Here is a 12,413-nt window from a genome sequence, read left to right on the forward strand (position 1 = left end):
TCTCAACTTTCTCTCTCTTCCTCTCTCGCTTTCTCTCTATCTATCTATCTCAACTCTCAACACTCTCAACACTCTCTCTATCTCCTCTCTCTCTCTCTCTATCCCTCTCTCTCTCCTCTTGGCAGCAGTGTTGGTGCCTCTATCTCTCTCTCCCTCTCTCTCTCTATCTCTCTCTCAACACTCTCTCTCTCTCTCTCTCTCTCTCCCTCTCTCTCTCTCTCCCTCTCTCTCTCTCTCTCTCACTCTCAACACGCTCTCTCTCTCAACACGCTCTCTCTCACTCTCTCTCTCTCTCTCCTCTTGGCAGCAGTGTTGGTGCCTCTCTCTCTCTCTCAACACTCTCTCTCTCTCTCTCTCTCTCCATCTCTCCTCTTGGCAGCAGTGTTGGCTGTGCTGTGCTGTGTTGTGTTGCGTGTAGCGCCCCCTAGAGTCCGGCGAGTAGCTCCCTGAGGGGCACGGAGCGCTCCCCCAGTAGCACATCTCTCTTCAGGCTGGTGCCCTTGTTGACCACCTTCATCTTGATGGCCAGGCTCTTCACCTGGAGCGCAGAGGAGGAGGAGAGAAACCATTTGAATTATTAATGAAGGTTGATCGCCAGGCTCTTCACCTGGAGCGGAGGAGGAGAGAAACCCTTTTAATTATTAATGAAGGTGAAGGTACGGCTCTTCATCTGCGGAGAGGAGATGGTGAGGGGATGCAGGTGAGGTGCAGGTTAAGGTTAAAGTACGGCTCTTCACCTGCGGTGGAGGGGTTAAAGGGGAAACCCGTTTTAATTATTATGCAGGTGACGTGCAGGGTTAAGGTTAAGGTAAGACCAAAAACACTGAATCAGAGCAAGATACCGCAAAACACGCTCACTCAATGCAAAAGCGTGTGATCAAAATTTGGTATCCTAAGGGGGCGTTGTCCCTCCTTCTTCTTCTCTTTTCGTGGTGTTTGCACAAGACGTGCGCTACCGCCATCTACAGTGCTAAGGGGACTCCATTTATTCTCTACCTCAAGACTCTGAAGGTCTCCTAATCGAAGGTCTCCTAAAGGGGCGTTCACCCGACGTTAAGTGGATACCGGAAAAGAACCCGCCTGCTTTATCTCACTCTCATATACGATTCTCTGGTTAAGGTTAAGGTACGGCTCTTCACCTGTAGCGGAGGGGGTTAAGAGGATGCAGGTGAGATACAGGGTTAAAGGAGGCTGTGCAGGTTAAGATTTAAAAGACCTTTCATGACTTTCTTGTTAGTAGTAAACATTTACACTATTATCTATTGAATTTCACTTGGTTGGGTGCCACAAAGGATAATATAATATGAAAAGTGGTAGTTATTCTTTCCCCCATAAAGCAGTGCATGACATCACGTTGGGGACTGGAGAACCAAGATTCTGTAGTCTCTCTACCAAGGGGGAGTCCCCAATGTAACATCATCACTAAATTCCTTTAAAAAAAATAAACGTCAATATATGGACTCAAACACCATGTCAGAACGTTTTTCAACGGTATACATATCTTGAATGCTTTAAAGGTACACTGTGTGAGATTTTTAGTTGTTTATTTCCAGAACCCATGCTACCCATTCACTAATGTTACCTGTTTCATGAATACTAATCACCACCATCAAATTCAAGTATTCATTATGACTGGAAAAATTGCATTTTTCATACATGAAAAGGGGGATCTTCTCCATGGTCCGCCATTTTGAATTTCCAGAAATAGCCATTTTTAGCTGCAATTACGACTGTACTTGGGCCATACTACAAAATCTTAGTTTATTACTTAGTAAACTTTCTTGAAAAGGTCAAATTTGGCAATAGGCAGCCCAGTTTCAATGAGCGGCATAGTTGCAGTACCTTTCTTGACCATTTCCTGCACAGTGTACCTTTAAAGTAAGAGAAATGGGAGCTTGGTGTCCTGGACTTCATTTTCGGTTTTCACTTAATCTGACATTGGTCCAGTAAAGGACTGTTTAAAGCCCTCTCTCCCTCTCACCTGTGTGACGGGCAGCGAGTCGAAGAAGAAGTCCTCGTTGAAGACGGGGTTGCGGCTGTTCTTGATGATGGTGCTGCGCTGCTTCTGCAGCTTGCCGGGCTGCAGGTACAGCGTGACGCAGCAGTTGATGCTCTTGACGTCCACCTGCTGCTCGTACAGGTCCTCCGCCGCCAGCAGACGCACGCGCAGGCGCGCCGCCTCCACGTCGTAGTCCGTGCACAGCCGCAGCGTGCCGCCCTTGTGCAGGTTCACCGTGTGCTGCGTCAGCCGCTCCGAGGTGCCGCCCGACTTGCGGCCGCCGCCGAACGCGGGCGAGGGCGGGCAGCGGAAGCGGCGCGGCACGTTGGGGCTGGTCTCCACGGAGCTGCACTCGTCCGTGGACAGCGAGCTGTGGCGGGCGAAGGAGCGCTTGGCGCGCGTCACCACCTTGGACGTGGCGTCCGCCGTGAACATCTTGAGCAGCGAGGCAGAGCGCGACAGCAGCGGCGAGTTGAAGGGGGAGGAGTCGGCCGAGGAGCAGGTGTCGCTCTCGCCGCCGCTGAAGTAGCGGTACGGGTTGTGGCCGTGGCCGCCCGCGCCGCCGCAGTCGCTGGGGTTCAGGTGCGTGCCCTGCGTGCCCTGCTGGCCCGCCGAGCGGCGCTGCGCGTTGGGCGAGGTGAGCGGGCTGGTGGGGTCGCTGTGGAAGAGGGACTCCTTGCGGCGCGTGTGCGGGCTCTCCATCAGCGTGGTGAAGCCGTACGACGTCTGGGCCTTGGGGACGTACGGCAGCGACATGGCCGTCTGGGAGTGGGGGTCGGCGTTGGTGGTGACGTCACTTCCCTCTGGCGCCGCCAGCTCGTCCGCACTCTCCACCTGGAAGATGATGTCAAGACAACAACACAAGTTAAGTAAACAGCACTCTGATACTGATAGTAAACATCCTCACTGGCCCGCTCATCCGTACTCTCCACCTTGGAGATGATGTGAAGACATTACAACAACAACATAAGTAAACAACACTCTGATACTGATAGTAAACATCCGCACTCTCCACCTGGAAGATGATGTCAAGACATTACAACAACTACATGAGTAAACAACACTCTGATACTGATAGTAGACATCCTCACTGGCCAGCTGGATGATGTGAAGACATACAGAACATAAGTCAAGTAAACATCACGCTAATACCGATGGTAAACATCCACACTGGCCAGCTCGTCGGCACTCTCTACTTGTATGATGTAGGGGTGGGCGATATGGCAAAAATATCACCATTTTTCCCCCAAAAACTCAGAGTATGCGCGCACATCAGTAGCACAGGGACCAAACAAAAGATGACTAAAAGGAAAATAGGTTCCATAGGTTCCATAGGTTCCATGCTCCCAGACATTAAACTTTGTCTGGGAGCATCGAACAGTGTTGCAGACCTATTTTCCTTTTAGTATATCACGATTTTTTAAGATAAAACCTCAATTTCTATTTTTTTATCACAATCTTCCATCGAAAGAATGAAAACAACAAAAAATAACAACAGGTATTTGATATACTTACAATTTGTAATATGTAGTTAATGAAATGTTAACACTGATGACACTGATAAAGTGCACAGTTAGAATACAATAATGCAAAGAATAGAAGACAACAACACAAGTAAGTAAACATTACTCTGATGCTGATAGTAAACATCCTCACTGCAAGACGATCTATACGATTTCTCCACTTTGGCAAATTCGAGACGATCTTGAACTCGATTTCACGATTCACGATTTAATATCTTCATATCGCCCACTAGGGGTGTAAATCACAGCCTCCATGACGATACGATTCGATATCGATATCGATTTCTGAAGGCAACGATTCGATCATTTTCGATACTTAAGAATGTCCCATGATACGATACGATTCTATTCTTTCCACGTCTATTATGATATGGAGCTAGACCATTGGGTGGGGACCAGCGATTCGATTATTTTCGATACTTAAGATTCGGCTGTTGGATCGATGCATCGATACATATGGATTATTATTTACACCCCTATCGCCCAGCCCTATTAGCCTGGGAACTCCCATACTGCCTTTAGTTCTACACAATCGTTTCGATCTGAAAGACATCTCACTTGTGATTAGGTCTGGTGTTAACCAGGCAACAGCCCTATAATATCGTCCACCTCTATTTCATATCGTCATGATATCGCAGCCCAGCCCTACCTGTATGATGTGTCTGTTGGCTCTTGGTGTTCTACCTGTATGATGTGTCTGTTGGCTCTACCTGTATGATGTGTCTGTTGGCTCTACCTGTATGATGTGTCTGTTGTCTCTACCTGTATGATGTGTCTGTTGGCTCTCGGTGCTCTACCTGTATGATGTGTCTGTTGGCTCTTGGTGTTCTACCTGTATGATGTGTCTGTTGGCTCTACCTGTATGATGTGTCTGTTGGCTCTCGGTGTCCTACCTGTATGATGTGTCTGTTGGCGGCCTTCAGAAGGCTCTTGGTGTCCCCCGCCAGCCGGTTGAGGAGCCGCGGGCTGCGCGAGCCGCTGCTCTTGGGCGTCTTGTTGCAGATGACCTGCTCCGACGCGGACGGCCTCAGGGTGGCGCTACGCGGCTGCGGCTCGGGCGTCTCGGCCTCTGGCGGGCAGCAGACCAGCTTGGGCGGGATGAAGAAGTCTGGGATCTTGTCGGGCGTGAGCACGTTGCTGTAGGGGGCGGCTGGCGTCCTGTCCTGCCGGTCGGCGGCCTGCGTGCCGTTGTGGTGCCGGCCCGAGTGGCCGTCCACCGAGCCGCGGAGCTTATCCAGGAGCCACATGGGGGAGCGGGGGGCGGCGACCTGAGGGGCATTACATTACATTTCATTACATTACATTACATTACATTACATTACATTACACTACATTACATTACATTACATTACAATACACTACATTACACTTTGCTGCGGAGCTTATCCAGAAGCCACATGGGGGAGCGGGGGGCGGCGACCTGAGGGGCATTACAATACATTACATTACATTACATTACATTACATTACATTACACTACATTACACTACACTACATTACATTACATTACATTACATTACATTACACTACATTACACTACATTACATTACATTACATTACATTACATTACATTACGCTACATTACATTACATTACACTACATTACATTACATTACATTACATTAGACTACATTACATTACACTACATTACATTACACTACATTACACTGCATTACGTTACACTTTGCTAACACTTTTTAATCCAACGAGACTTACAGTGATTTAGGTACAGGGTATTGGTTACAAGCCCTGGAGCAATGTGAGGTTAGGTGCTTTGCTCTACGGCACTTCAGCCATGGATGAAGGTGCAGGTAAGGGTTATTTGAACCTACACCCCTCTGGTCTAAAGGCCAGTACTCTAACTAAGGTCTGGGCTATGGCTGTCGCCAGACACATCGATCAGTTCATTGATTAATTACATCAGTTAATTAGGACCTCTCTTGCTCTCTTAGGGTCAGCCTGACGGTTGCCCGGGAAACACAATCAGCTGCTATGGCAACTAAAAGACAGGTGGAGCTTTTTTAAATGCCTTAATTTTTTTTAGAAAGACAATGAGGTTATCATCAGATTAACATCACACTTTTGTTTTTCTTTTTCTTTTTTAATTATAGGGCCATTTTTAATTTGCTTTGTAAGTAGATTTTCCAGAGCTACTATTGCATCAACTCTGTAACCTGACACATAGGCTACCTATTTCCACAAGAAGCAGAAAATCATTTTATCTTCGCCGTGAAGAAATCAAAAGAACTTAAGCTCCAGAGGCACATTTGCATATTCCTCAGGCTTTTTCATTTTACTTGTGAGAATAATGGAGTAAATTTAATAAATGTCAAAGTTATTATAGCATTTCAGAGGCACATAATAAAATCGCTTGGAGTCCCCATAAATCTGGAATCCTTCTAATGATTTTCTTCTTCTAATGGTTCCCATCCCCCACAGGTCCGTGTGGACTAAGGTATAATTCCACAGAAAAGGTTTTGGTCTCAACTTGCTGTCCTCCAGCTCTGCGCTCTATTTACCTTAGGAGTGAACCAACAAGGGAGGCACTCAATTGCCTTACGCAAACAGACAGTGATGATTCCCACCGCTCTGACAGAAATTAAAAGCAAAAACCTAAACATGTCCAACATCACTGTTCTTTGCGACATTGTAACGCACATTTATGTGTAATAAACTAATATCCACATTATGAATAATAAGTTAGGCGAATCTAAATTAATTTTCACATAACCAGCCAAGACTTTGAAAACAAGATGAAGTTCAAATTTCGCCTTTTATAACTTGGCACTGGCATAGGTTTTGATCAAATGACAATTAGGCTACCTACCCTAAAATGTTGAACAGCTTAATGCTGCGTCGCCTCCGTGAGATGTAGCACGCATTTACTTGAGAAGGGTACTCTACTGTGTATGATCTACGAAGAAGAACTACATTTAAAGCGCTGTTTCTATTCGCGAGTAGCCTACAGCTCACCTGTTGATTTGCCCGACGCAGAACTTACAGTGCAGCAGAATTCTCCGTGTGGTAAAAAAAAATAGAACAAGAAGATTTCGCATTAATGTCTTCTGTGCGCTTATACTCCAACGGTGTGTGGTGTCACCACCTCTCCTCTCCGTTTTTTATCCAAGACAGAAACGCGACGGTGGTCGGAGCAGACAGCTTCTACTTCTCGTTTATATCCATAGACCACCGCGCGCCGTGTTTACTTAAGACAGCCAATAGGAGACTGTTGGAGATATCCGCGCGCATCTCTGCAAGTGTCCATGTCTTTTTAAAATATACAACCATGACATATGAAAACAAGGGAATTGAATGTCCTGCTAAAGGTTTTTTGTCTAGGCTATTCATACGATATAGGAAATTTGCTTTATGAAGGCTACTGCTAAAACAGAAAAAGTAATGGTGGCGGCATTTGGTGAAAGCCGTGAAACTTTCCACTTATAGCAGGCACTTCATTGGAAGGCGATAATTAATTTTGATGTGTCAATGCCCTTCTCCGTGTATCAATTCTGCAATTAAATAACTTTTGTCCTCCATACCACTGAATTCCGGAAAGTGCGTCATTAATTCCCGAGTAGCCTGCTGAGCTGAGACTTGGGTCACCGTGAAAAATGAAATCTGGTGACTTTAGCCCACCCACCCTTTTCTTTAAACATAAGCTACCTCTGTGTGACGCCAGGAAAATGTCTTGTGTAACAAGACAACGCAAGACCATGGCTGTATGACGGTGTGGTGTGGCAACACTATATTGAAGTATCTCCAGTGCGTTCTTCAATCATGGATGAGGCGCCAACGGCTCGTGCACCAACGTCACCACAAATGTTTACCCTCGACTAATGAAGTACAGTATATTGCGTAGACCTACGGACCATATAGTTCTCTGTGTCTAACACAGGCTGCATCACTTTCCACACATATAGGCCTACTGGATCTCAAATGGTGCACTTGTGCACTTCAGTGTTCATGTTCTAGTGCGTTTGGCGCATTCATTACGCACTAAAACAGAATGCACAGGAGTGCACCATCTGAGACACAAAAAGAATGTCCCTTCTCTTCCAGCTTACCCGTATGGACAGGGTAACCTGTTTTTTTGTCTGGTTGCGCGCTATTTCCCCCCTTTCTCTCCAGATCTATCTCTGCTGCATACCATTAAAATGTAATTAACTAATTGCCCTGAGAGAAGCGGTACATTAGTTAGGATGGCGACGGCCTGATGAACACATCTCTCCTCATTTCCCAGGTTGCCGACGTGAACACTGTGGAGGGAGTGCACATTCAATTACGAGCTGTTTGCGCCTGCGCTCCCCCTGCACTCACGTTGTTTATTTTGGTGTGCCTGCCTGTGTGGGATTTTTTCTGCTGTCGTTTCATTAAGCACACAATTCCAAATGCTATTTTCCTGCACTGAATTAATTTAGGCCATGATAAAATAGGCCTAGTAGGTCTATGTCCTAACATATAAATATTTTGGTAGGCCTACATCGAAATAATAGCCCAATAAAAATACATCCGCCAGAGCTGATTTATGTCGGAGTCCTCTGTAGGCTAATTAAGGACATGTCATTGTTTGTTCTTGGTCCATTACAGCTCTCCATAAACGCTTAAATCAATGTTCATCTGGCTTCCTTGATTCACTTGGTGGATTTGGTTGGCTCATTTTGGGCAATCTGACATCTGGTGCGTGCGACTGTGGCGCTTTCATCGGAGTGCGCAACAGGTGCTAAGAAAAGAGCCCGGGACATGGAACCATTAGCCATAGGCCTACATGAAACCACCCTTACTCTGCTCCCTTCAGCCAGATTCACGCGGTCCTCTAATGAGGACGAAAGAGAAATTACAAAAATACTTGACGTATCCTAATTAGAATGCAATGATTAAATGGGAATAGTCTAAACCGGATCTTAACCGAATATGTAGGCCTAGGCCTAATTGGTTGCGGGTGAATTATGGAGACGGGGGTGTTTGGCAAAGTAAAAATTACCTTTGATTGTAGCCCACACCGTGCGCTTCCTTTAAATGCTTAAAATGAAGGCCTCGCATCAGGACCACAGACCCTTAAACCCCCTGATAGCCTGCTGCGTCTAATTTTAGATCTACGCTTAGAAAGCTGCAATGCGACAACAAAGAACCATAAATAACCAAAGCAACAAAGTCACACCAAATGAGGCTGCCAGTGCCTGCATGATGGGCTTCGCCTCATGAACACGTGCAACGCGGAGACGCAGCAGAAGACCAGCAAAGAAAGCCGAGAGCGCAGCGCACCGCCGTTTCCACGGCAACCAAGCTTGGCGTTTTCTCCTATGACATTTGGCATCAAGTTATTTTCTCCTCCAGTCTGTCTGTCTGTCTGTCTGCCGCTTGTTGTCATGCCCCCTTCCTCTTTGTAGGGAAGCCGAGTTGACAAGAGAGTGTTGCACTTACAAACCAAACTTGGCGGTTAATGCCTCTAGATCAACAGCCATCACACCCCCTTGACCACAATCACTCCGCTCCGTAATTCTTCGACAGACCCCCCTGACCCCCTTAACGGACTTCCCTGCGCAACACAGAGAGGGAAGTCAACCCTGCGCGTGACGAGAAACGGAGAGAATGGTGTTCACGAGGGCATTCGGTGCTGTGTGGAAGTCAACATGAACTTCAGAGTAATCTCGAGGCAACAAAGGCCTCTATTATCCCGCCGGACGTAGGTCAGGCACACCGGGGACGTGCAGGTGAGGTCAGGTCTCCGGAGAAGGTAGTTCTAGGCCCGACACAACTGTAGCTCATTCTTGCAGAGAGGAAAATGGAAAGGCTGTAAGAAACACATTGAAGTGTGTTCAGCTGAGCTCCCCTCAAGAGTTTAACGTGTGCTTTTCAACGTAGCGATTTTAGTTTTGAGCTGAATTTTGACAGAACTGACAATGTAATGTTGCCGTGGTCAATTCCAAATAGCCTACCCAAAATAAGCGAAGCGCAAACAACTTATAGAAAATAACAATTAAATCACAATACCGCAGCCAATGTAGGCAAAGAAAAAAAACAATTGCGGCCAACAACACAACTTGATCTAAATTATAGGCATCTTCGTGTTAGACTGCCAACAGGTGCATGTGAACAGGTGGATGCGGCGGTGCTGCTAACAGCCAGCTGAACATCCACAGGTGGGCACCCAAGTCCTCGTTTCTGCGACTCTACTGCCCTCTGCTGGTTATGCACGTATCGACGGGGACATTATTATGGTATGCATACTTCCACCATCATAGGCACTACCAGAGAAATTTGAATAGAGAAGGCTCTACTTCTCAATGTGAGTATTCTAGACTTGGTAGTGCGAGTAACGCCCATTTTCCGCGGAGTTAATCAAAGAGTATCCAATCACTAGTTCTATGTGCAATTAATAATTGCATAGGCCCTACATCCATGACAAATGGGCGTTGTTACTCACTCGCACTACCAGGGCTAGAACATATCATATTGGGTCTGTCTCAAAACCTAGGACAGTGTCCTTCCAAGTGTATCAGCCTAATTAGTCACACCCAGTGATTGGATACTCTTTATTAGTCACACCCAGTGATTGGATATTCTGTAGAGTTCACCAACGAGTATCCAATCACTGGGCGTGACTAATTAGGCTGATACACTTGGAAGGACACTGTCCTAGATTTTGAGAAAGACCCATTGAGAAATGCCCTGGGTGTCGGAGCCCAATCACCTAGCCACACACTAGGCCTGTGCATAGTGAGAATGCGGCATTCAAACATGGAACCATTCATAATGTAAACAACCTGCCCCAAAAGAACACCAAATGATAGCCTATTGTTTACCGCTCTATTTCAAGCACTTCTAAAACTGATTTGATTTCTCACTTGGGATGAAGTCAGGACAGAAGTCGTCAGTTCTATTGGCTGGGTTATTACATATAGGCCTACACGAGGCTTTTGTCCCCTGTGAAAGTAAGCACCAAAAGGAATGGCATCTGTATCTTGATGAGGCATTTCAGGAACATACAATGCATGTAGTAGTACTGGCCTTGGGCTATTACATTAAAAAAGCCAACATGTTTCGACCTCACACACAGGTCAGGACCAGGGTCAACCAAGCCCTGATGAAGACCTGTGCGTGAGGTCGATACATGTTGACGTTTTTTATGAAACCACAGCCCAGTATCATTAAAGGCTTTTAAATGTAAACTTCCCGTTTGGACACTGTGCTTGGAGTGCCTGGATGAACCTCTGTCCTGAATGCACTCATCCCCAATAACCAAGAGCACTGAACACTGATGACTGCTCGAGCGACCAGCCACCTGTGTACCTTGAATTTAGTGGTACGTTTCCACCTACCAATACATATTTTACAGCAACCCACCGACTACCCCAATAATTTAAAAAAAAACACTTGAGGAAACATTTTCTAATAAAGTTCTTTATTTTTTTTATTTGCATTTAAATAGGCCAACAAACCATTAAAAAAAGAAAAGGAAAACTCATAGGTCAAAAAAGATCGCCCATAACTGCCACGTGCACTTGAGTAAGAGAGAGAGAGAGAGAGATGGGGGGAGGGGGAGGCGAAGGGGGAGGGGCTGTAAACCTGAAGGGAAAGATGACTTTCATGAGACTGGGTAGCCGAGGAGGTGTTTGTATATTTGTTTGTTTTTAAAGCATACACATTTTTATTGGAGTGTCCTGAGTTGAAAAACACAAATTTGATCCAAACAAGGAACAAATAAGCGCAAGTGGCTAATGCCAGTCTCTTATTGGTGGATTGGGAGAGGCAGCTGAGGCCAGTCTCTGATTGGAGGACAGGAGAGGGGCAGGTTGTTCTCATCGGAGGACAGGGAAGAGAAGGGACAGCTGATTGGAGGATAGGGAAGGGGCAGCTTGTTCTGAGTGATGGTCTGCTCTCTTGTTCTGGATTCAGTGTGCAAATTGGGGAAACGTGGTAGAGAGTCAGCAGTAGATTCTTCAGCCCTTAACGCACAAAAAAAAGAAAAGAAAAAAAGGAAATTGTCCATGTCCATGTTTTTTTTTCCTTTTTGATGAGGGGAGGGGAAGTTCCAACACCATATCCCCTTGCATGGGGCTGGGAGTGGTAGAAGAGAAAAGAGGAGAGGAGAGGAGAGGAGAAAAGAGAAGAGAAGAGGAGAGAAGGGTCTACAGAGCACTGCAACCTCTGACTCATAATTCCAAACATGATCACATGATCAAAAATAAAGATGCCGTAAATTTAACCCATTCAACCCCAGTATCCCTGTGGACACTGAAACAGGCCAGGCGTGCTGGCATGACGAATAAAACACATTAAATAAAACACTCATTTAGGATGAAGACACAGAATTGAACACATCATAGCTTCCAAAAATCGATAATAAACTGGAATTAACTCAAATTGATACAACTAAAACCCTCTACATGTTTTTCTTTTTTTTCACTCGCCCACCTCATTTCTTATTTAGGGACACCCGTCCAACCTTACAGGAAATACAGAAAAACAAAATAACCACACTAATTTAGGAGTAGTAACAATGAATGGGGGGCGGGGGCAAACACACAAACAAAACTACACTACTGCATCCAGCCAGACCCACTCTCAACACCACCTCATTCTACACGGGTGTGTGTCAGGGGTGTAAATAATCCATATGTATTGATGCATTAATCCTACGGCCGACGATTGAATCGTAGGGCCTTCTTAAGTATCGGAAATAATCAAATTGCTGGCCCCTGCCCAAGCTCCATAACATAATAGAAGTGGAAAAGTAATTTGTAAAAAAAATCAAATCGTATCGCAGGGTGGTGTCGAAAATAATCGAATCGCTGCCTTATGAAATGACTATCGAATCGGATCGTCATGGAGGCTGTGATTTACACCCCGTGTGTGTGTGTGTGTGTGTGAGGGGGGTTTGCTTGAACACGCA

General features: G+C 45.9%; 1 protein-coding gene across 1 annotated transcript; it reads right to left on the bottom strand.

The window, feature by feature from the left end:
- Positions 1 to 424: 424 nt before the first annotated feature.
- LOC134465851 (C2 calcium-dependent domain-containing protein 4C) lies at positions 425 to 6,544 on the bottom strand. The gene is made up of 4 exons (XM_063219749.1): positions 6,494 to 6,544; positions 4,416 to 4,790; positions 1,982 to 2,833; positions 425 to 538 (listed from the first exon to the last, which is right to left on the bottom strand). Exons 2-4 carry the CDS (start codon positions 4,767 to 4,769, stop codon positions 425 to 427), a joined length of 1,320 nt encoding a protein of 439 aa, XP_063075819.1. The 5' UTR covers positions 4,770 to 4,790; positions 6,494 to 6,544.
- Positions 6,545 to 12,413: the final 5,869 nt, after the last annotated feature.

The sequence above is a fragment of the Engraulis encrasicolus genome, chromosome 16 (assembly GCF_034702125.1).
Source record: "Engraulis encrasicolus isolate BLACKSEA-1 chromosome 16, IST_EnEncr_1.0, whole genome shotgun sequence".
Classification (NCBI taxonomy): domain Eukaryota; kingdom Metazoa; phylum Chordata; class Actinopteri; order Clupeiformes; family Engraulidae; genus Engraulis; species Engraulis encrasicolus.